This window comes from Penicillium longicatenatum (assembly GCF_028827895.1).
Source record: "Penicillium longicatenatum strain IBT 33135 chromosome Unknown contig_2_segment0_segment0, whole genome shotgun sequence".
Lineage (NCBI taxonomy): Eukaryota > Fungi > Ascomycota > Eurotiomycetes > Eurotiales > Aspergillaceae > Penicillium > Penicillium longicatenatum.
Window position 1 is genome coordinate 2,156,324 of NW_026643120.1, and position 20,753 is coordinate 2,177,076.

Here is a 20,753-nt window from a genome sequence, read left to right on the forward strand (position 1 = left end):
CCTGAATAAGTGTAGGATGGAGGGGCAACTGTAGCCAAAAGCGGGACAATCAATCCCAGTGATTTCATTGTGCAGCGTCATTTTGCCCCACTTCACATCCCACCTGGAATCATCCATCCGGTACTTCGCTTGACTATGATGATCCCATACTCAAGGGAAGTACCCGTAATAGCTCACCTGGTTCTAACCATGGACCTTCCCCCCGCCTCTAAATACTCTCCCCTCGCCACTTTTCCCTTCTTCTGTCTTCATCCTCTCCAATTCTTCTTCTTTAATTTTCATCCTATCTCTATACCATCATGACTTCTTCTCTTGAGCAGCTCAAGGCCACCGGCACTGTCGTGGTCTGCGACTCTGGTAAGTTCCACCCGACACATCCGGGATAAAGCATGCATTGAGCAATCCACTAACCTGCGCTATATAGGTGACTTTGCCAGTATGTAGCCCCTTCGTTCGCCACCAGGTGGCGCCCAACTTCCCTCTGCACTATCCTTCCTTTCAATCCAGATAAACTAATGTGTCACAGCCATCGGCAAGTACAAGCCCCAGGATGCCACCACCAACCCCTCCCTGATCCTGGCTGCCTCCAAGAAGCCCGAGTATGCTGCCCTCATCGACGCTGCCGTCGCCCACGGCAAGCAGGTCGGTAAGACCATCGACGAGCAGGTCGAGGCCACCCTGGACCGCCTGTTGGTCGAGTTCGGCAAGGAGATCTTGAAGATCATTCCCGGCAAGGTCTCGACTGAGGTCGATGCCAAGCTGTCCTTCGACACCGAGGGCTCCGTCAAGAAGGCCCTTGAGATCATCAAGGTATGCAACACACCCCATGCGGGAATTGGAAATTTACAGAATTAAAAACTTACAATGACATCAGCTGTACGAGGAGAACGGCATCTCCAAGGACCGTGTCCTGATCAAGATCGCCTCCACCTACGAGGGTATCAAGGCCGCTCACATTCTGCAGTCCAAGTACAACATCAACTGCAACCTCACCCTGATGTTCTCTCTCGTCCAGGCTATCGCCGCCGCTGAGGCCGGTGCCTTCCTCATCTCCCCCTTCGTTGGCCGCATCCTTGACTGGTTCAAGGCCGCCCACAAGCGCGACTACACTCCCCAGGAGGACCCCGGTGTCAAGTCCGTCGAGGCCATCTTCAACTACTACAAGAAGCACGGTTACAACACCATCGTCATGGGTGCCTCGTTCCGCAACGTTGGTGAGATCACCGAGCTTGCTGGCTGTGACTACCTGACCATCTCCCCCAACCTGCTGGAGGACCTGTACAACTCTACCGACGCTGTGCCCAAGAAGCTGGACTCTGCCAACGCTGCCAGCCTGGACATTCCCAAGCGCGAGTACCTCAACAACGAGGTCGACTTCCGCTTCGACTTCAACGAGGAGGCTATGGCTGTTGAGAAGCTCCGTGAGGGTATCTCCAAGTTCGCTGCTGATGCCATCACCCTGAAGGATCTCCTCAAGGCCAAGATTCAGGCTTAGATTGAGTGATTGTTTTCTTTTTCGATGTTACCCCCTCTTTCTACAGTTATGATTTGTAAATTGGCAATCCTCAAAATGCTGGAATCGGTAGATACGAATTGATGAATATGAAATTTTTTTTTTCTGTTATGATTGTGCATCATGAAACTTCAATCTACGATAGGCTGCGAACGTAGTAGGTTAATGTAGGCCAAAGGCAGTATCTTCGGTCTTCGGACAGAGCAGGCCCGACACATCCGAGGCCAATGGTTAAACCCCCCAAAGATCTGGACCAGGTCGGCTTATTCAGAATTTCTAATCCCAGACCTTCGAAATGAACCCCGCAGTTGTACACAGTGTGACATTGTATTACATTGAGAACTTTACTAAATATTTTAGTTTTCTGTATACAGTTATCTATATTCAATCTTTTGGTCTGACAATTGGATAGAGAATGCAATAGCAATCATGTTCTGATAGCTGTGTATAGCTGGTCCGGGTTGAGCTCGGCATTATGTCATTTCCCCTCGTCCCGCTTAGGAAGGTGGGGGAAGCTGTTTTGGTGCTGTAATCGGGTATTTGGTACAAGCAGTCACCCGCTTATTGAGCTGGTCACACTAAGTATCTGGTACCTGGATAGGTATGGAAGGTTCCCGGTAACGCAGTCACGTCAACATCATCCGCTTATTATTCTGCTGCTCCCACCTTTCTCTCCTCTTCTTCCTCCCCTCACAATTAACCTCCTTCCCCAAAGATTCAAATCAATTGAAATAATAAACGTCAAAATGGTCAAGGCTGGTGAGTGATACATAAATCTCTTCCTATATGGATCTGAGTTCTGTTATTGGATCTTCACCGTCTCCACGTCCGTGGCAAAGGACCTTGGGGTGAGCACATTTGAGCACCTTGGGGATCAGCCCGGACCTATCGGCTTTGCTCCCTGTAGCCTACATCTCTCCACCAGATCTTATGCTCCTGTACTCTCCAGGATACGCATCCTCTGATTTGCTGAAGAGGGCTGGAAGCTGTCCAGGTGGTTGCTTTTCGGATGCGGGAGCGGGAGCTCAGATCATTCCGAGCTTCCATAGGCTGGGGACATTCCACCTGCTTTCTGGAATATATAAGTCCAACTTAATTTGCATGCTAACAATCTGTATCAGTTGCTGTTATCCGTGGTGACTCGAAGATCGCCGGTACTGTCACCTTCGAGCAGGCCGACGAGTCTGTTCCCACCACCGTCACCTGGAACATTACTGGTAATGACGCCAACGCCGAGCGTGGTTTCCATATCCACCAGTTCGGTGACAACACCAACGGCTGCACCTCCGCCGGTCCCCACTGTAAGATCGACATATACCATATGCGTACCCTTTCCAAGGATTAAGGCTAATCATCCGCATAGTCAACCCCTTCGGCAAGACCCACGGTGCTCCCACTGATGCCGACCGTCACGTTGGTGACCTTGGTAACTTCAAGACCGATGCTGAGGGCAACGCCAACGGCTCCGTTCAGGACAAGCTTATCAAGCTGATCGGTGCCGAGAGTGTTCTGGGCGTAAGTTCTCCTCTGAGCCATTGCAATTGTAGATGACGTGACCGGGACTTGTACTGATAATCACAGCGTACTCTGGTCGTCCACGCCGGCACTGACGACCTCGGCAAGGGTGGCAACGAGGAGTCCAAGAAGACTGGTAACGCTGGAGCCCGCCCTGCCTGTGGTAAGTTTTGTTCCTTCATTTGGAAAGTTAAAGTGTGCCCCTTATTAATGAAAACTTCCAGGTGTCATCGGTATTGCCGCTTAAATATGATGAACTAGCTCTGGTATCCCTCCATCTTTATGTAAGATGAAAAGTTCAGGATATTTCCTGGCTAGGATGACATGATTTCAATGCCAATTATTCTTTGTTTTCCGAATTGATCAGTTGTAGTATGGGCATATTGCCGGGAAGTTCCTTATACTTCTCCGTACTCCCTAGTCTAAATCCTGTGGTGTCCAGACCGCTTTCCCCCACATAAACACCGGCCACGTTTCGCCTCCGAAGCTGGTCGCCCCCTTCTTGCTCAACTTCACTTTTGTTCTTCAATTCCCGCGTCATTTTTTTTTGTCATTGAATTTTCTTGTGCTACCTCTTTGTGGTAGTGGTGTTTCTTTCCCACCATGCCCTTCGAAGCTCGTGTCAAGTCCGTCCTGTCAGGCGATACGGTTGTGCTGTCGCATGTCACCAATCCTACACAAGACCGCATCCTAAGCTTGGCCTATGTATCAGCTCCTAGATTAAGGAGGGAAGGCGATGAGGTATGTGTTCCCTGGTCCCAATTGGGTACTTCAATGGGCGATCTCCGTCTTTGTTCAGGAGTCCCATAAAGTTAGAGCTGCTTGGAGATGCAGATTGCCGGCTCGCAGAGACGGAGCGAATGATGAACTGACATACTATTCCATTCCTTTAGGCATTCGGCTTTCAATCTCGTGAATTCCTCCGTGAACTCCTTGTCGGCAAGGTGATTCAATTCCAAGTCGTTTACACTATCCCCACCGGCGCCAAGCGTGAATATGGTATCATCAGGCTACCTGGCTTGAACGCTCAGCTGCCCGACATCTGTGTGCAAGAGGGTTGGGCCCGGGTCCGCGAGGAGGCAGGAAAGCGGAGTGATGACTCTCCTGAAACCATAGAGCTGTTGGGTCGCCTGCGTGCTCTGGAGTCTCTGGCTCAGGACGGGAATAAGGGTGTCTGGGCTGCTTCAGACGACGGCCTGATTGACACAAACAATGAAGTGTGGAGCAGTGCAGAGCTCGTGGAAAAGTTCAAGGGTCAGCAGATTGAGGGTATTATTGAGAAGGTGCTGAATGGTGACCGTGTGGTGCTGCGTCTGTTATTGTCGCCCAAGGAACACACACAGACTGTAGTTGCCGTTGCTGGTATCCGCGCCCCTGCCGCGAAGCGCACAACTGCTGAGGGCAAGGAGCAGGCCGCAGAGCCTTTTGGTGACGAGGCACAGCAGTTTGTTGAAGAGCGTTTGCTGCAGCGCAAGGTGATGGTTTCGTTGCTTGGTGTCACACCACAAGGTCAACTTGTTGCTACCCTTCTACACCCGAACGGAAATATCGCCCGGTTCATTCTGGAGGCTGGTCTCGCTCGTTGCCAGGATCATCACTCTACACTTCTCGGTGCTGACATGGCCCTTCTCCGCCAGGCGGAGAACACTGCCAAGGATGCTCGCAAGGGAATCTTCACAGGCCACGTTGGACCTAAGACCACCGGTGCCACTGCTGCAGACTACACTGTTACCCGCGTGCTGAATGCGGATACCATCTTCATTCGCAACAAGGCTGGTCAGGAGAAGAAAATCAGCCTTACCAGCATTCGCCAACCTAAGCCGTCTGACCCTAACCAGGCTTTATTCGCTGCTAATGCCAAGGAGTTCCTGCGCAAGCGTGTCATTGCTAAGAATGTCAAGGTTACAATTAACGGCAAGAAGCCTGCTACTGAGGGCTATGAAGCACGCGAGGTTGCTACAGTTGTCCAGGGCAGCACCAACATTGGTCTGGCCCTGGTCGAGGCCGGCTACGCTTCTGTCATCCGCCACCGTATGGACGATGATGATCGCTCCCCCGACTACGATGCTCTCCTTGCTGCCGAGGCTGAGGCGCAAAAGGACGGCCGTGGTATGTGGTCCCCCAAGCCACCTAAGTCCAAGCAGTACGTGGACTACTCCGAGAATGTCCAGAAGGCCAAGCTTGAGGTTGGTGTGCTGCAGCGCTCCAAGCGCATTCCCGCTGTTGTCGACTTTGTGAAGTCCGGCTCTCGTTTCACTGTCTTGGTCCCTCGTGAGAACGCCAAACTGACCCTTGTGCTTTCTGGTATTCGTGCTCCTCGATCTGCACGCGGCCCCAACGAGGCTGGTGAGCCATTTGGCCAAGAGGCTCACGATCTGGCTAACCGCCGCTGCATGCAGCGTGATGTTGAGATTGACGTTGAGACCATCGACAAGGTGGGTGGGTTCATTGGTACCCTGTACGTCAACAAGGAGAACTTCACCAAGGTTCTGCTGGAAGAGGGTCTAGCCACAGTGCACGCATACTCAGCCGAGCAGTCTGGTCACGCCACCGAGTATTTTGCCGCTGAGCAACGTGCCAAGGATGCTCGCAAGGGTCTGTGGCACGATTACGACCCGACCAAGGAAGCCGCTGAGGCCGAAGCCGCCGCAGAGGCCGCCAATGCCACCGCTACTGACAGCGATGCTGCCCCTGCCCAGCGTCGTAAGGACTACCGTGATGTCATGGTCACCTACATTGACCCCGAGACTGGCCGTCTGAAGGTGCAGCAGATTGGCAATGGAACCAGCGCTCTGACCGAGCTGATGTCCGCTTTCCGGTCCTTCCACATTAACAAGGCCAATGATACCCCTCTTGCAGGTCCCCCCAAGGCTGGTGATTGGGTTGCCGCTCAATTCACCGAGGACAACAACTGGTACCGCGCCAAGGTCCGCCGTAACGACCGCGAGAAGCAGACCGCCGAGGTGGTCTACGTTGACTTTGGAAACTCCGAGTCCTTGCCATGGTCTAGCCTGCGCCCACTCACCCAGCCACAGTTCTCAGTCCAGAAGCTCCGCCCCCAGGCCGTCGACGCTGTCCTCTCCTTCTGCCAGTTCCCCACTGCCCCTGACTACCTTGAGGACAGTGTGAACTTTACGGGTGACCAGGCCTTCGACCGCCAGCTTGTCGCCAATGTCGACTATGTGGACCCTGAGGGTGTCCTACACGTCACTCTCATGGACCCAGCTGTGTCTAAGAGCCTTGATCAGAGCATCAATGCTGACATCATCACTGAGGGTATGGCCATGGTGCCCCGCAAGCTGAAGGCCTGGGAGCGCGCCTCGGCTGACACCCTGGAGAAGCTGCGTGCTCTCGAGGACGAGGCCAAGGCTGAGCGCCGCGGCATGTGGGAGTACGGTGATCTGACCGAGGACTAAATCTTCTGCGCCTAGCTAGGAGATTCTTGCCTTGGAGTAACTCATTTTGTACAAAACTGGGATTCGGGCATGGGAAAAAGGGAAATTCTGTGCCATATGATATGCATCCTTCTGTAATTTGCTTTGTCTTGTTTTTATCCTGGGCTGGGTGGCCCTATGCAACTTCTTGATGGCACCTTTGCCGGTTTTTATTGCACGTCGACCTTCGATCGTGGATGGGGTTTTCATTTGAATAGTCATTGCAGCATTAAAGTGCAAATTCAAATATAATGAACGCAAAGTTCCCTCCTGATATCCTCAAATCTAACATTCTAACAAGTGGGCAGACTCACGGATATGAAGCTCGGAACTAAACTGTTGTATATTCCAAGGACCTAGCGGACTATTCCCAAAGCCACCTAACACTGTGATAACAGGGAAACAATGTTGCCATTCTCAACATCTTCCATCTCAGATTTGGTTACAAACCAAGGATTTGCTTCATATCGACCCCACCAAGCCTCAAGCTTATGAAATCCTTCAAAGAGCCGAATACCATAAATCTCCTCCATCGAAACCTTCGCCGCGGCGACTGTCACGTCTGCCGTCGTAGGCAACGCAGTCCTGACCAGACTAACATTTCCATTGTCATCTATCCATGACTCCAATCGTTTCAACATCCGAGCAATCTGAACCTTTGCATCTTCCGCAGCAGCTACACTTTGTTGTTCTTTTGTCATCCCGCTCCACAGCAGGCTAAAATCAGTCGAGTGACGGACTTGCACGTTGCACCATGTAAGCAACTCGTTCGTAAGTTGAACAATATCACGAACTTTTGCTTTCTGGATAATGTCGTCTCCTCGGAGGTTGTGGTAGCCCTGTAGATCTGGAAACAGATCTTCAAGGTACTCTAGTATGCTGGAGGATTCGGCAATGAATGTTTTCTTTTCTGAGTCGATGATACGAAGGACTGGAAGCGAGAATCCGGGTGGTCGTTTCTCATAGCCTGGGATAGCTTCAAGATTGAGTTCTTGGGACGTTGTATCGATGTGGCATGGGATCAGCCTTAGATTCTCTTTGTCCAAGTCGGCGGTGGATAGTCCTTTCACGCGAAGGTAGTATGCCACGCGGCGCGGGAAGATGCCGCTAGGCCAAATCCACAAAGTTTTGGAATTGGGTTGGGTGACTTGCTCGGACATAGTCATTTCCAGGAATCTTTAGTTGAATATAAAGTGTCGGGAAGAAGGCATTTGGTAGAATGTTGATCGTGGAATACATATGAGATTCTGGTGTCTAGTGGCCATATTTATAGTTTCTTTGAACAAGAACGAGGAGATTTTCTCGGGGATTTCACGCGATCATGCGCTTGAGCAGATATTTGCGCAAATTGACGTGCCTGTATTGCTAACCAATGGCGGGTTATCTTATAGAATGAGGCTATATGGAATGTCTCCGAGCTCTGTGAAAAGTCTCCGCATTCGGATTTTGCGAAGACCAAGCGTGGAGATTAGCCGTATGGGAGGATTCAGATCTGAGAAGCCATTTGAATAGGTTTCAGTCAAGGGTCATGCCTAGAAGAATATCCCCCGTGATTGGGTAGAATGGTCTCAGGCCAGAATAACGGGAAATTTACACCAGATCGTTGGACTGGCCTCTGTTGACAACCGTGAAGGAGGAACCTGTTTCAACTCTCTGTCCTTTTTCCACTTTCCTCGCAGAAATGACACACTTTTTGAAAATATATCCGATCGCCACTCGTCATAGATATGAAGAAGTTTCTCGGCGATTATCCGTTGATGTAGGTTGACAGTTGCGAAAAAACCTGCCACCACTAGTGGCCAGCTCAAGATGCTGTTTGATGGGGAATCTGAAGGAAGACGTTGCAGCTGATGGACAAAAGTCTCTACCAAAGAGGGGATCATTGAATCCTCATCAGCGGTGAATGGATCAAGGAGCTTTCTGACATGGATCCGACACGCTAAGCGATATAATTCAGATGTGATGGTATCATTCAGACATTCGATGTCCATATTGTGCTTGACGTTAAAGCTCATTTCACAGGAGACCAATTCCTGATCCAACAACAGTAACTCTTTTCTGGCCATAGATGCCTCGTCAGGCAATCGGGAATTCAGACGTTGAGACAGATTCGAGATGCGGAAAATGGTGATGAATAAGTGCTGTGAAGTCCCCATTATATTGCCGTGCTGAAGGTGACTAATGACCGATGGGGAACTGAAGATGTAATAGGCTTGATGAATTAATAGCTTGGGCCCAAGGGAAAATGCAGCCAGGGCGAAGAAATAACAAAACATCTCGAATACAAAGCCTTTTAGGATTGTGTTCTCACTTCCGCGGGAGATGCGATTCTGTAGAAGAAAGACAGCAGCATTAAGATGCGGGAGTATTCTCTCACTGTTGGTGAAGTTTTGTGTCTAGAATTGTCAATTTCAAGCTTCAAGAGAAAGGTTCAAGGGTTTTCACGAATAAGTTACCTCATGCAGACAAAGTAAAAGTACCGCGAGCGGGTTATAGTCTGTGAGGACGGATTAGCGAGGTGGCTCAGATATACTTTAGAAGGGGTAGAAGTGAAGCTCGCACCATTTAGATATGTGTCGGACGGAGAAGCAGCTATTTCGCTCTCAATTGCTACTCGAAGACTAGATACTGCCTGTCCATAGTATTCCACGGCAACGTGCCGGAGCTCTAGATCGTCACGGTGATATTTGAGTAGATCGGCAGAGGCAATTGTAAGAATGCAGTCCATAACTAGAGGGCTTTCTGATAACGCAGGAGATAACCACTTGAGATAATCAGTCCTTCGTGACCCCGTCCGAGTTGAAAGCCACTTTGGACTGGCATGAAGGAAATGACCGAGCAGGCGTTCGACCATGTCCGGCTTTAGAACGGTGAAGACATGCACCATTTCCCGTGCCTCCTTAGGCAAACTTTTTTCAGAAAGACGCGAATGTCGAAAGCGACGTCTAGGTACCAACAGTGAGGCACTGGATTCCCACTCGCATTCGATATTGTTACGTTGACAACCTGCACAAGAGGGACGAGTCTCGTCACACTTCTTTTTGCGACGCCGGCACGTTAAGCAGCCAGTTCGACATCGTGGGCGTGACTTGACTTGGGCATCATGGGATGTAAGCGCACTGTCTGTCATTTTGGTGTTGGATCATAGACGGGTGGGAGAGTAAAGGCAGGGACATCTATGCGGGGGCAATATCACGTGGCAACACGCCATGTGTGAGAAGTACTTTCTTGGCAGGAGTCACCAAGATTAAGGCTGAGCTAACGATCTGAGAAGTACTGGGTAATCTAGGCATCATGGTTTGACTGAAAGTACTATTTTTCATGGCTTCATTACTTCAAGAACCGTTAGTCGGGCCTTGCACACCGGCCTGGTCGTTTGGTCTACCACTGCGCTCAATCTTGCGAATTATTTTAGCAGGGTTCCCGGCCACAACATGACAGTCTGGGACATCCTAGATGCAATAAGACCTTAATATTAGCTTCGAAACATGGAACAACCGCTCTCAAAACAATGTGACCATTACCTTTGTGACCACGCTGCCTGCACCGATGGTGCATCCGTCGCCAATTGTTACTCCCGGTAGAATAATGACATTTCCGGCAATCCAGCAATCTTCGCCAACCGTGATAGGACACCCTAATTCTGGGCCATTGGTACCGTTGCGGAGGTCGGGATCTAAAGGGTGAGTGCCACTGAAGAAACACACATTGGGCCCGATGAGAGTGCGCGCTCCAATTGATACAAGGCACGTGTCGAGGATAGTGCAGTTGAAGTTGATGAAGACGTTACTGCCAACTTTGATGTTTGTTCCGTAATCGATGTTGATAGGTCGTTCAATCCACGGATACTCATGCAGGATTGCATCCTCTTCTTCGTCTGTCGCTCCGGGGGCGGCAGAGGCCGAGGATCCTTTGTTAGACTTTAATATATATTGCATTAGCGAGTCCAGCCAAGAAGCCCCTGCTCAATCCAACGGAGTAGAAAATACCAGGTCTTCCTGGATTAAGAATGTAAAGCTCAGGACATACTCTTTCCAGTACACTGCCAGTTCTCGCCGGGACAATTCCCCCGCACGGTTGAGTTGACCGACAATACGTCCACATCGTTTGCGCGCAGCGACCAGCTCCGGGGAGAAGGCGTAATAGAGCTCACCTCTCTCCATCCGGGCCAAATTATCTTTCTCGTCGATATTGGACAGCATTGTGGAGATTCTCACTTTGAAGTCTCTGAGAGGTATCCTTGAGAGGGAAATAAGGACAGTTGGAATTTAACAAGATGCCAAGTTCTGCAATAAGGTCAAGCCGAGATGCGTGGGGACCACCTATGAGATAATGTATAATTCAACGACCGGTATCATTTCGGAAATGTTGATCGAGAGAGAATCAATTCCCAGGGACTCGATCCATGTGGAGATAAGAATTGCCTATTTTGGGTAAATAGTAGCCGCGCGTGTGGATCAAGAGAGCCAATCGTGGGTCCGGAATTTCCCAAGTATGCGATAGTATGAAACGCATCTCAAAGTACAAGTACGTGCGCCTGTACTACTTGGAATGCTATGCATGTATGCAGATCCATATCGGTTCCCGTAATATTGTAGCCCTCAGGTCGAGTGCGTGTCTACAATACGTCTCACGTGTACATGGTCCGTGCCGATAGTATATACCCCGCAGGTTCATCACTTGGGCATGGGATTCAACCATGTTCAACCTGTTCATAGAGACTAAAAGATAAGCAAATTCTCAAAGTTTTACTGTATCTACGTTCCTCAAAAAAGTTTCATTTTGTTAAACATCTTGTTATGGTCCGATTAGAGCGGACTCAGCGTGATCCTAAAAATCTTCTCAACGAACGCCACCATGGATCTCGCCTTCTCTAAATGCGTGGGAAAATCTGATAAGATGGCAGGTCGGGCATGAGATCTCGTGCAACCTGATCTAGAGGTAGTCTAGAACAATGTAGATCCTTCAAATCAACCGCGGTCTACCCCTGGCTAAATTCCGATAGCATCCGGATTTGGGGAGGCGCGTTTCCAGGGTCTGGTAATGTACTCCGCAAATTCATTGCGGCTGACCGCCTCTTTTTCTCCCCGATCATCCTCCGCCACTCTCATTCCTTTGAACAGGGGACGATCCCATTTTCGAAAACAGGAAGACTCATCATCATGCTTTGGCGAACAAAGTCCAACCACAGCCAGGCGGAGGACCTCTCGCGCACCGCATCCGCGTCCAACAATGACCCTGCCGCCTCCGCCACCGCGGCCGCGGGCACAGCATGGCTTGCGGGTCACTTGAAACACCTGACACCGGAGCAAGAAGAGAAGCTTGTCGAGTTCAAGAAGGTCTGTGCTGAGCGTGGATACTACACCGTCGCTGTGGAATCAGCGGAGGGTGTAGAGGAGAAGCCTGCCAGTCATGATGATGCGACCTTGCTGTATGTTCTACTCCTGAGACATAAACCCCGTATTTGAATTGATGCTGATCATGTCTACAGGCGCTTTTTGCGCGCTCGGAAGTTTGATGTCGAGGGTGCGTGGGCTCAATTCAAGGATACAGAGGATTGGCGCAAAGAGAATGCTATTGAGGCGTTGTACGAGAACATCGGCGTGGACTCGTACGAGGCGGCTCGACGCATGGTTCGTAACTCACCTTTTGACTCAGCCCGATTTAGAAATGCGGTGCAACGGACTAACTCGTGGCCTCGCATCTGTACAGTATCCGCAATGGACTGGTCGTCGTGACCGTCGTGGTATCCCTATCTACGTCTTCGAGATCCGCCACCTCAACTCCAAGGAAATGGCCGCCTACAACTCCACCATGAGCACTGGTACCCCCGAGACTCATAAGTCGTCCTCTGTCCCGGCGCGCTTGCTCAACTTGTTCGCTCTGTATGAGAACCTTCTTGGGTTTGTCATGCCACTATGCTCGGCACTGTCTCGACCTAATCCCGAGACGCCGATCGTGACCTCCACCAATATTGTCGACGTGAGTGGAGTTGGGTTGAAGCAATTCTGGAACTTGAAGAGCCACATGCAGGATGCTAGTGTGTTGGCGACGGCTCATTATCCTGAGACGCTGGATCGTATCTTTGTGAGTTTAGTTCTCTTTTTCATCATTGAGTATCATGCTTACTGGTGAACAGATTGTGGGAGCTCCGGGTTTCTTCCCTACTGTTTGGGGCTGGATCAAGCGCTGGTTTGACCCAGGAACCACTTCTAAGATCTTTATCTTGTCCGCCGCCGAGGTGCAGCCTACTCTTGCATCTTTCATGGACCCCGCCAGCATCCCAAAGCAATACGGTGGCGAGTTGGAGTGGCAATGGGGCGACATGCCTAACCTGGACGAGCCGGCTAGCGCGTTGCTGCAGGGCGCTCAGGTTCAAGGCGAGGGCGATAAGAAGAGCCTTCTGAAGGGACCTATGCTGTTCAAGGGCGATCAGATCGAGGTGGTGGGCACCGAAAACGGCAAAGACCGCCGAAATACCATCCCCGTTCCCCAGACACAGCAGCAAAAGCCTACCTCGGAGACCAACGAAAATGCCGACAAGCCTCTCGAATCTGCGAGCGACGCTGAATCTACCCCCGTTCCGACGCAGAACGAGAAGGTAGCGGTCAACATTGATCAGGTGTCAGCCGAGGAGGCTCAGACTACCACCGCTGCGGCATAGACGCAGATAGAAGCGCAGTGGGATAATAGCCCAGGACCACAAGATGTCGATCGCCTACTAAACCGAGGCTCTCGTGTGAGGCCATTTGTATTCGTCTGCCTGGCTTGGAATTGTTTGATTATATCGATTTGCATGTGCATGTGCATTAGAGGGCCTTTGCGTCCCAACATTTCTCTTTTCATTTTCGGGGGGTTTTAAGGATCTTTTGTGGGCTGTTAGCCGGTGAGCCTGTTTTATGATTCGCCTACTTTTCTTGCTGCCTGACCATCGAAGATGATCCTTCGAGGATCTATTATCTCGTCTGGTTTAGGTCTTAATTCGATATCTGTTTATTCTCTTTTGGGTGTGCGATAGTAGATAGAATATATGTTTTGTTCGCTCGAATTGGATTATCAATCTCTCGTTTGTAACTTGATTTTCCATGTGAGTTTAACCTTTCCCCCTCGTTGTCCACTCATGTTAGAGTCCAACTTGACATTTCCACGACACAGGGTCCACTTGGCAAGACCCAGTTCCCACCCAAAACGTTCAGCATTATGACCTGCAAATATGGCCAACCTGTTGCCAGTTGACTGTCATTATTTGATCATTATAACTTTGTTCAACTTGCCACTTTGACATGTAGAAACCCTAGGCATAATCCACCAATGAGCAGTCGATCACATAATCCAGGGGTATGTCATGGTTCGGGACCTTTAGACGTAACAACGTGCGTGTTTCCGGTTCATCACATCGATGCATCGAACACATTTAAGGTTGAGTTACACTACTTTCATATGATTAGATCATCTGATATGTTCAGTAACCCTGGAACAACCTTATGTCATCATAACCCGAGCTTGAACATGATTGATGCAGGCAAACGCCCCAGCGCCCAAAGTGGTTATAAATCTCCGTGCATGATGCATGATCCATGGGTCCCACAGGCAGCCAAGTGTATAGCCAACTGGAATCTGGACCCGAACGAAAAATGTTGGGGAAGACACCATTCCAGAATCAGATGAGATCGACACCAGTCCGAGGCTCATTTTTGCGGAGAGTGGAGATTCACATGATGCCGAAGTGATTTAGTGGTTCAGGGGATCGACAGGTCAAAGTCCCCTTTTAATCATTTAAAAGCCCACGCTGCCCCCGTTTTCCCGGGGGAAAGTGGGAAATCGCTGCTTTTCGATACTCAAACTGCGCAGACAATTATATCTTACGCCATGGCCGAACGGAATCCCAAGGACTCCATGAAGTCCACTTGGCGCCGGCAGGCCCGCTCAGAGTGGACTCTGTTCCACTGGTTCTACGAACTACTCGGAATTCACCCGGAACATCTCGACCAGAACGTCCCCGTTCACCTGAAAGAGGACGCTGTCCCTTATGTCCCAAACTGGTCCACACATCGTTGGGTCATCACCCATGCTGTCATTCCACTGCTATTACAACACGCGTACGTCCAGTACACAGGTCGCAATCTCAGTACCCTCGCCGCCTTTATCTTTTACAGCATCAGCTTCAAGCTGATCGCTATTCACGAACTGCACGTCCTCCGCCGCCTGGGCCATATCCATGGTTTCCTAGATGGCGATAAGCACGCCCGCGACGGTGTCCCAGATATCGGCGTCGCAAAGGTCGTCCGCTCCCTTATGTCAACATCTACAATTCGACCCATGATGTCCGTCTTCCTCGCCTACCGCACCGCTGAAGCACCTTCATCCATGAACTTCCTTTGGCTGCCACTGGAAATCGGCCTGTACGGCATCATCCTCGACTTCTGGTTCTACTGGTACCACCGCCTCATGCACGATTTCGAACCACTATGGAAGTACCACCGCACTCACCACTTGACCAAGCACCCCAACCCGCTCCTCACCCTCTACGCAGACCTGGAGCAGGAGTTCTTCGATATTGCCGGTATCCCGCTTATGACATATTTCACTATGAAGTTCGTCGGGATGCCAATGGGCTTCTACGAGTGGTGGGTTTGTCACCAGTATGTTGTTTTTGCTGAGTTGGCGGGACACAGTGGACTTCGTGTTCACTCGAGCCCGCCTTCGACGCTGAACTGGTTACTTCGGTATTTCGACGCGGAGTTGGTGATTGAGGACCATGATCTGCATCACCGGAAGGGTTGGAAGAAGAGCCATAATTACGGGAAGCAGACTCGACTTTGGGATCGTATCTTCGGTACCTGCTGCGATCGGATCGAGTCGGTGGAGCATAATGTGGATTACGTGAACCAGTCGCCTATGCCGTTGTATTGATTTGGGACGAAATGTTTTGATTTAAAAATGATTCGGATTCTGTGCCCCTTGGTTCCTTTGTTTGAACATAAAGCTGGGTATACCGGCGAATCCTGGTGTGCTTTTTCCCTTTACTTTCCCGAGTCGATAATGTTTATATTTTTTGATACCATGCTAGAGTTTATGTCTATACCAATGATTGAATGAAGCCTTAAAGTTTTGATACTGAATTTTAATTATGCTAGTGGTCCCTTTCACGCACAGTGGAATAACATATGTAGGGTCATGGCTAACATGAAGTGCATTCGTTCTATTTGATAAGTTGTCTCTATTCTAATCTGAATAACTCTCAAGTTCATGCGAGCGGCAGGCTTAGGCCATCCGCTTGCGATATACAATTCCAATCCCATGATCTATTGTTTCCTCCATCATAATCCTGCCATGCCTTTCGAATCTTCCCCCTACAAATGCGAATGTACCCCAAGCACCGAGCTATCTCGAGCCGCCAGAGTTGCCTCTCAAACGCCTCTCTATCTTGCTGATGTATGCAACCAAGTCCGATGACGAAAAACGGTAAAAGTGAAACGGTTTGTAACTCAAATCCTTCCAATAATGACAGGCTAATGAGGCCTCTGGCGACCATGGTTTGGACCTTGTCCTTTGCAACATCGCCAGGATGTATGATCGACAAGACCCAAATAGATATAGCGGCAATGTAGGCTTCGTACATATGACGGAGGTCCGAGTCAAATTCAGGCACGGTCCACTCACTAACATCTTGCCAAATATTAACAGCTCGTGTTATAATCTCATGTCTGGGGACTGTAGAATCTGAAGTATCCAATTGTAGAGTATGGACGCGCGAGGTGATCTCAAGTAGTCCATGGTGCAGTCCTAGCATGTATTCGTGATCAAAATAATCGGTCTGGAAAGCTTGTAATGATATTAAACCATCCATTCTCTGACTTCGGTTGGAGCTTTTGTGGTTGTTGGTCACGCTTCCAAGAATGTCATGATATGAAAAGAACTGCATCAGAAATATATCGATTCCTAGGCACTCGAAGTCTTCACAGGAAAGTGTTTGAATTTCATCATTTTCTGACTCTGGTCGAGAACCCGATTCACTCGGACTTCGATGTTTCTGTAGCACGCCATACACAAACGATCTTGCATCATCTAATCGAGCTTTCCATGAGTGGTCCCCGGTGCCTTCTGAGATTTCGTACAGGTAAAGTAAAAGATAGGCCGTGAGGAGTGCCTCGTATTCCGCACTCTCGTCTGCCGTTGTTCCTTTTGGCGACCGTAGGGCGAGGACCCTTGTGGCTAGTTCTTGTTGCGCTCCCCTCAGGAGACTCTTTTTGCTTCCCATCAACCCTTTTACTTCGGATGATCCCGCTTGGAACTGATTGATCAGATGTGATGCCCCTAAGCACAGAATGGCATTCAGTACCATTGTGTCGTGTAAGGCCTTCGAGATGATGCCCGACATGATGGGGTCATAGCCTCCATCGAATGGCAGAGTCAACACATGACACGTGACGTTGACGAAATGACACCACAGACGTTTCTCACTGGGAGAGTGAATGCATCTCTCGGGCAGATTTGAAAGTTCAGAGGGCGCATTGGAATCGGATGACATGTCTTGAGCGTTTATTTAGATCATTGTTCTGCGTTGTATGATAAGGAGCTAGGGCACTTTCCCGAGATTGCGGGCGGGGGTTGTTATTTTGAGGAGTCTGAAGGAGAAAGAAGGGAAACGGAATTCTACGGAAGAATATAATGGGTCGTAGATAAGGCATGAGAATGTAAGATCGCGCGATTAGAACTGTTTTCTTTTGACGCGGCAACCGCGCCGCTGTGCAGGTGGGGTGGTGCGGGATACAGTCTGCCCATTTCACCTTTATTGACACCCTACCCTATAGATAGCTCCATGCTTGGGTCATCCTGGCCGAGAGCAGTTTCCCGAGGGCGGATTATTTGATTCTGGACTGCATAATCAGTGCTCATCTGGCAAAGACGGTGTGGACTGAATGTCGAGTATCACATTTCCATATCATGAATCTCGTCAGACTGGATAGATCATAAAGCCCAATGGTTGACTGAATTGTAGGTTACCTTGGTCGCATTAGTAATCGGGGCCCGCTTTGACCTTCCAAATGATATCTAGTATTTAGTATGAACCCTCTACCATCGAAAGTTCCTCGAATTTGCTCTAGCCAAAGGGATAAGAATTTTAGTCGTCGGTTGAAAGCGTTTGTGTGGGTAAATGGCAGTGAACATTTGGAAGGAATGCTACATGTGGCATTCCATTTCGTTAATCTTGAGTTCTACTAGAGAAATGCCCCCCCGAGCGACATAATACAAATGTGGACAGACCTGACGCACCATAATTTGCTTGGTGGTGCTGTATACACCGCTATGATGGTGAAATTGTAGGCTGAATAGGGAGTGAAGTTATGTGATATGAGCTGGGTGGAGAAAGAAGACAATCTACGTAAGGAGTAAGGGTATTCTGAGTGACCACTACCGTAACATATTCAACACTTCATAAATCTAGACGAATGATCTGATTTTCATTATAGAAACTTCACATTGAAATACAATGAGAAGTCCGGTCACGTTCGCTGTTTACCCTACTGAGATGATAGTAGCGCGGCGGGCCCTCTCAATGATGAGAAACATTTCTGCATGGGAGTATCGCTGATTGGGGGTGCACCAGTAAAAGAAACCATCGAGTGAGACCCCTGAAGATCTTCAAGTTCCACAAAAACACCTATATGTTGCAAAAGTACTTCAGCTTTGACCACACGTGCTGATACTCGTAGGTTCTGATAGATCGGGGGCGGGGTTAATCCGGCTAAATCTCAAACTCAATGAGCGCGGCTACTTATAGCTGGAAAAGGTATATAGTGGGTCTAATAGTCTAACTGTTCTACATGCCGTATTCCCAAGGCTGGCATTGGTGATAATTGGAAAGATTCTTTGAGAGACAGGTTGACACTTTGGCAAAGTGCCCGGATGGTACATCCGGGCTTCCTATCGCGAGTAAAATACCAGTATGATAGGAATACAGTAAGCATTCCTTCCGATATGGATTTATCATATCTTTTGTCTGCGGGTAGGTAGGTATCCAGATAAACCCCTCCAAGACGCCATCAATCAACCCTTGCTCCTTGTCTTGTAGGGCATTGTGTAACTAGGGGTCCGTTGGATTCTCCGGGTCAAATTGACCGCCCACTTCTGGAGAAAAGATTAGGATGTTTTTCATCCCGAGATCTTTTGCGTATTAAAGCACCATGCTTAGCGAACAGCGGCTCCTTTTAAGCTTTTCCACCCATCCCACTAAAGCCATGATGCCATGCCGCCATGTCCTTCTCTTCCCTTTAGAGCTCTGTATATTGCGTCGAGAAAGTTGACGAACTACAAGCTTTAACTCATTAAAAATTGACGGAACGTTTCTGAACTTCTTCCGAAACGTTACAGTATCCTAGTCACATGCCTCCGTATGGCATAGATGACCTCTCACCCCTTCAGACTTCCTTAAAAATCGACATTCCTTTCTACTGACCATGTGTCCTCATTCGAAGGAGGAAAGGAAAGCCCATTGATTGACCACACTCTTCAAGACAGGATACCGGCCACAGCTCTTACGACACCTGACCTGGGATACAAATTGTACTGCAAAGATGATGACTTCCGAGCCCAAGGCAAGCTAGAGCCTAACAACCACTCTCAGACTTTGATCTACACCTCAGCAAACAATGATGGATTAAACCAACCTTCAAGAGTTCACTTTCCTCTCGCAATGACGAGCCGGGGCAAAAAGGAAGACGGCGAACGAAGGAATGAACTTCTAGACTTTGTCAGGACTATTGACTTTCAGTCACTACTTCTTCTAGACGACACTGTCACTGAACTGATCTACAACGCAAATGAAGATAATAAGAGAATGAACGTACAAAAAAAAAAAAAAAAAAAAAAAAAAAAAAAAATCCAAAGTTGCCAAACAGCACCGCGAACCGAGTGATACTATTGGATCCACCAATCTCAAAAACCTTGCGTTTCAATACCAGGGAGGATCCTGATAAAGTAATCTGTCCACCACATTCCCAATTCTCATCATTCCAGGCTATGATCTGACATAGGAGAATGAGATAAGCGACGGGATAAAACACTATTGATATTTGACCAAGTTCAATAAATCGTGCTTCAACGTGATTTGCTCCTATTTGCATCAATACTAAGAAGTAATTCCGCGTTTTACACAAAAGCGGCCAAACACCACATATTCCTCAGGCGATCAACCACCCTTCCTAACAAGCGCGGTATACAGAACAATCAACAAGAACTAAAGAACTTTGAACAGTTCAAAGGCGTGATAAAGATCGTTCAGCTTCCTGGTATTGCAGTATCTATCAATCCATACGCCCATACGCCACCTCTCAAAACATTTAGATTTTGGTTGTAAAAGGTATTCTTTCAGAATACTATGGCGAATCCTGATGTACCACCGTACGTCGCCAAGAACTGGTATACCACAGGTATGACCAGGACTCAGAGGCGAAGGATATACAAGGACACTCTTTCATGTGCTTGGTTTGGTTCTTCGCGATTAATCCTACATTGTTACTTGGACATACCATTACGATAGTATCTTCGCTGTTTGACTTGTTGACAACCTATCCTATAATTAGGCTAGATCCTCCGAGACCTGACCTCATTGGCGCTCTACCTGAAGAACACTTTCAAGACTATTTTATAAACCCGAGCCGTGTAAGGCCTAGGTGACCAGGTTACGGTACGGTTGCAAGTACAAATCTGAAGACACGACCGTGGTAAGTATACCTGATACGAGACCAGCTCACCAGTTCGCAGGAGCAGTGCGTAAAAGATAGATCAAAGGGTCGTAACAAACAGTAACTACTATATCGAGAAGAATGCCAATGATTGCTATGCCGTCGGAGAGGCATAATGTATATGTCTCCCAGGCAAACTGCAGAGGGTTTCTTATACTAGGGGCACTTCAGGTTTGATACCCGAAATAGTGAAGGCCATATGGTTACTCCCAATAGAATAAAAGATGGAATGGAACTCACCGAGGCCCTCGATCTACCTTGAAAAGGTAGAAAGGGTTCGATATCAGTTTAAGATAGATACCTAGGTCTCGTATAATTCTAAGTAGCTTATGGCCTTCCATGAGGTATCACAGTGGGGAACTTCTAGAATCATCTTCCTAGCATCGGTACTACAATACCGAACGGAACCTGCCATCCATTAGCAATCCGAGAGTATAGATGTTGATTGGACAGTTATTGAGAAGAAGCTTCTTGAGGCGGATATCATGCTTTCTGGCAGCGGACTTCTGCTCAGGGTAATTGTTTACATAAATAAGCTGAGTT

At 48.8% G+C, this 20,753-nt stretch overlaps 10 protein-coding genes across 10 annotated transcripts; 6 read left to right on the top strand and 4 right to left on the bottom strand.

Annotated features, from left to right (window-relative positions):
* Positions 1 to 299: 299 nt before the first annotated feature.
* Positions 300 to 1,495, top strand: N7484_003331 (sedoheptulose-7-phosphate:D-glyceraldehyde-3-phosphate transaldolase TAL1; the record flags this gene model as incomplete). Its single annotated transcript, XM_057113751.1, has 4 exons — positions 300 to 357; positions 425 to 436; positions 527 to 810; positions 875 to 1,495. 4 exons carry the CDS (start codon positions 300 to 302, stop codon positions 1,493 to 1,495), a joined length of 975 nt encoding a protein of 324 aa, XP_056973891.1.
* A 764-nt stretch (positions 1,496 to 2,259) lies between these two features.
* Positions 2,260 to 3,275, top strand: sod1 (superoxide dismutase SOD1; the record flags this gene model as incomplete). The annotated part of the gene is made up of 5 exons (XM_057113752.1): positions 2,260 to 2,272; positions 2,635 to 2,814; positions 2,877 to 3,028; positions 3,095 to 3,191; positions 3,253 to 3,275. The coding sequence occupies 5 exons, from the start codon at positions 2,260 to 2,262 to the stop codon at positions 3,273 to 3,275; spliced, it is 465 nt and encodes a 154-aa protein (XP_056973892.1).
* A 356-nt stretch (positions 3,276 to 3,631) lies between these two features.
* N7484_003333 (putative transcription factor (Snd1/p100)) lies at positions 3,632 to 6,444 on the top strand (the record flags this gene model as incomplete). Its single annotated transcript, XM_057113753.1, has 2 exons — positions 3,632 to 3,769; positions 3,922 to 6,444. 2 exons carry the CDS (start codon positions 3,632 to 3,634, stop codon positions 6,442 to 6,444), a joined length of 2,661 nt encoding a protein of 886 aa, XP_056973893.1.
* A 398-nt stretch (positions 6,445 to 6,842) lies between these two features.
* On the bottom strand, positions 6,843 to 7,628 carry N7484_003334 (glutathione S-transferase family protein; the record flags this gene model as incomplete). The annotated part of the gene is made up of 1 exon (XM_057113754.1): positions 6,843 to 7,628. One exon carries the CDS (start codon positions 7,626 to 7,628, stop codon positions 6,843 to 6,845), a length of 786 nt encoding a protein of 261 aa, XP_056973894.1.
* Positions 7,629 to 8,914: 1,286 nt separating this feature from the next.
* N7484_003335 (Zn(II)2Cys6 transcription factor domain-containing protein) lies at positions 8,915 to 9,592 on the bottom strand (the record flags this gene model as incomplete). Its single annotated transcript, XM_057113755.1, has 1 exon — positions 8,915 to 9,592. The coding sequence occupies one exon, from the start codon at positions 9,590 to 9,592 to the stop codon at positions 8,915 to 8,917; it is 678 nt and encodes a 225-aa protein (XP_056973895.1).
* A 205-nt stretch (positions 9,593 to 9,797) lies between these two features.
* Positions 9,798 to 10,664, bottom strand: N7484_003336 (sugar O-acetyltransferase; the record flags this gene model as incomplete). The annotated part of the gene is made up of 3 exons (XM_057113756.1): positions 9,798 to 9,914; positions 9,987 to 10,382; positions 10,452 to 10,664. The coding sequence occupies 3 exons, from the start codon at positions 10,662 to 10,664 to the stop codon at positions 9,798 to 9,800; spliced, it is 726 nt and encodes a 241-aa protein (XP_056973896.1).
* A 960-nt stretch (positions 10,665 to 11,624) lies between these two features.
* N7484_003337 (SEC14 family lipid-binding protein) lies at positions 11,625 to 13,126 on the top strand (the record flags this gene model as incomplete). Its single annotated transcript, XM_057113757.1, has 4 exons — positions 11,625 to 11,893; positions 11,954 to 12,095; positions 12,175 to 12,549; positions 12,602 to 13,126. The coding sequence occupies 4 exons, from the start codon at positions 11,625 to 11,627 to the stop codon at positions 13,124 to 13,126; spliced, it is 1,311 nt and encodes a 436-aa protein (XP_056973897.1).
* A 1,205-nt stretch (positions 13,127 to 14,331) lies between these two features.
* Positions 14,332 to 15,375, top strand: N7484_003338 (sterol desaturase family protein; the record flags this gene model as incomplete). Its single annotated transcript, XM_057113758.1, has 1 exon — positions 14,332 to 15,375. The coding sequence occupies one exon, from the start codon at positions 14,332 to 14,334 to the stop codon at positions 15,373 to 15,375; it is 1,044 nt and encodes a 347-aa protein (XP_056973898.1).
* Positions 15,376 to 15,709: 334 nt separating this feature from the next.
* N7484_003339 (uncharacterized protein) lies at positions 15,710 to 16,993 on the bottom strand (the record flags this gene model as incomplete). Its single annotated transcript, XM_057113759.1, has 1 exon — positions 15,710 to 16,993. The coding sequence occupies one exon, from the start codon at positions 16,991 to 16,993 to the stop codon at positions 15,710 to 15,712; it is 1,284 nt and encodes a 427-aa protein (XP_056973899.1).
* A 1,992-nt stretch (positions 16,994 to 18,985) lies between these two features.
* On the top strand, positions 18,986 to 19,822 carry N7484_003340 (uncharacterized protein; the record flags this gene model as incomplete). Its single annotated transcript, XM_057113760.1, has 4 exons — positions 18,986 to 19,309; positions 19,354 to 19,443; positions 19,548 to 19,558; positions 19,600 to 19,822. Coding segments are annotated over 4 exons (648 nt in total), but the record flags the coding sequence as incomplete, so codon positions are not given.
* Positions 19,823 to 20,753: the final 931 nt, after the last annotated feature.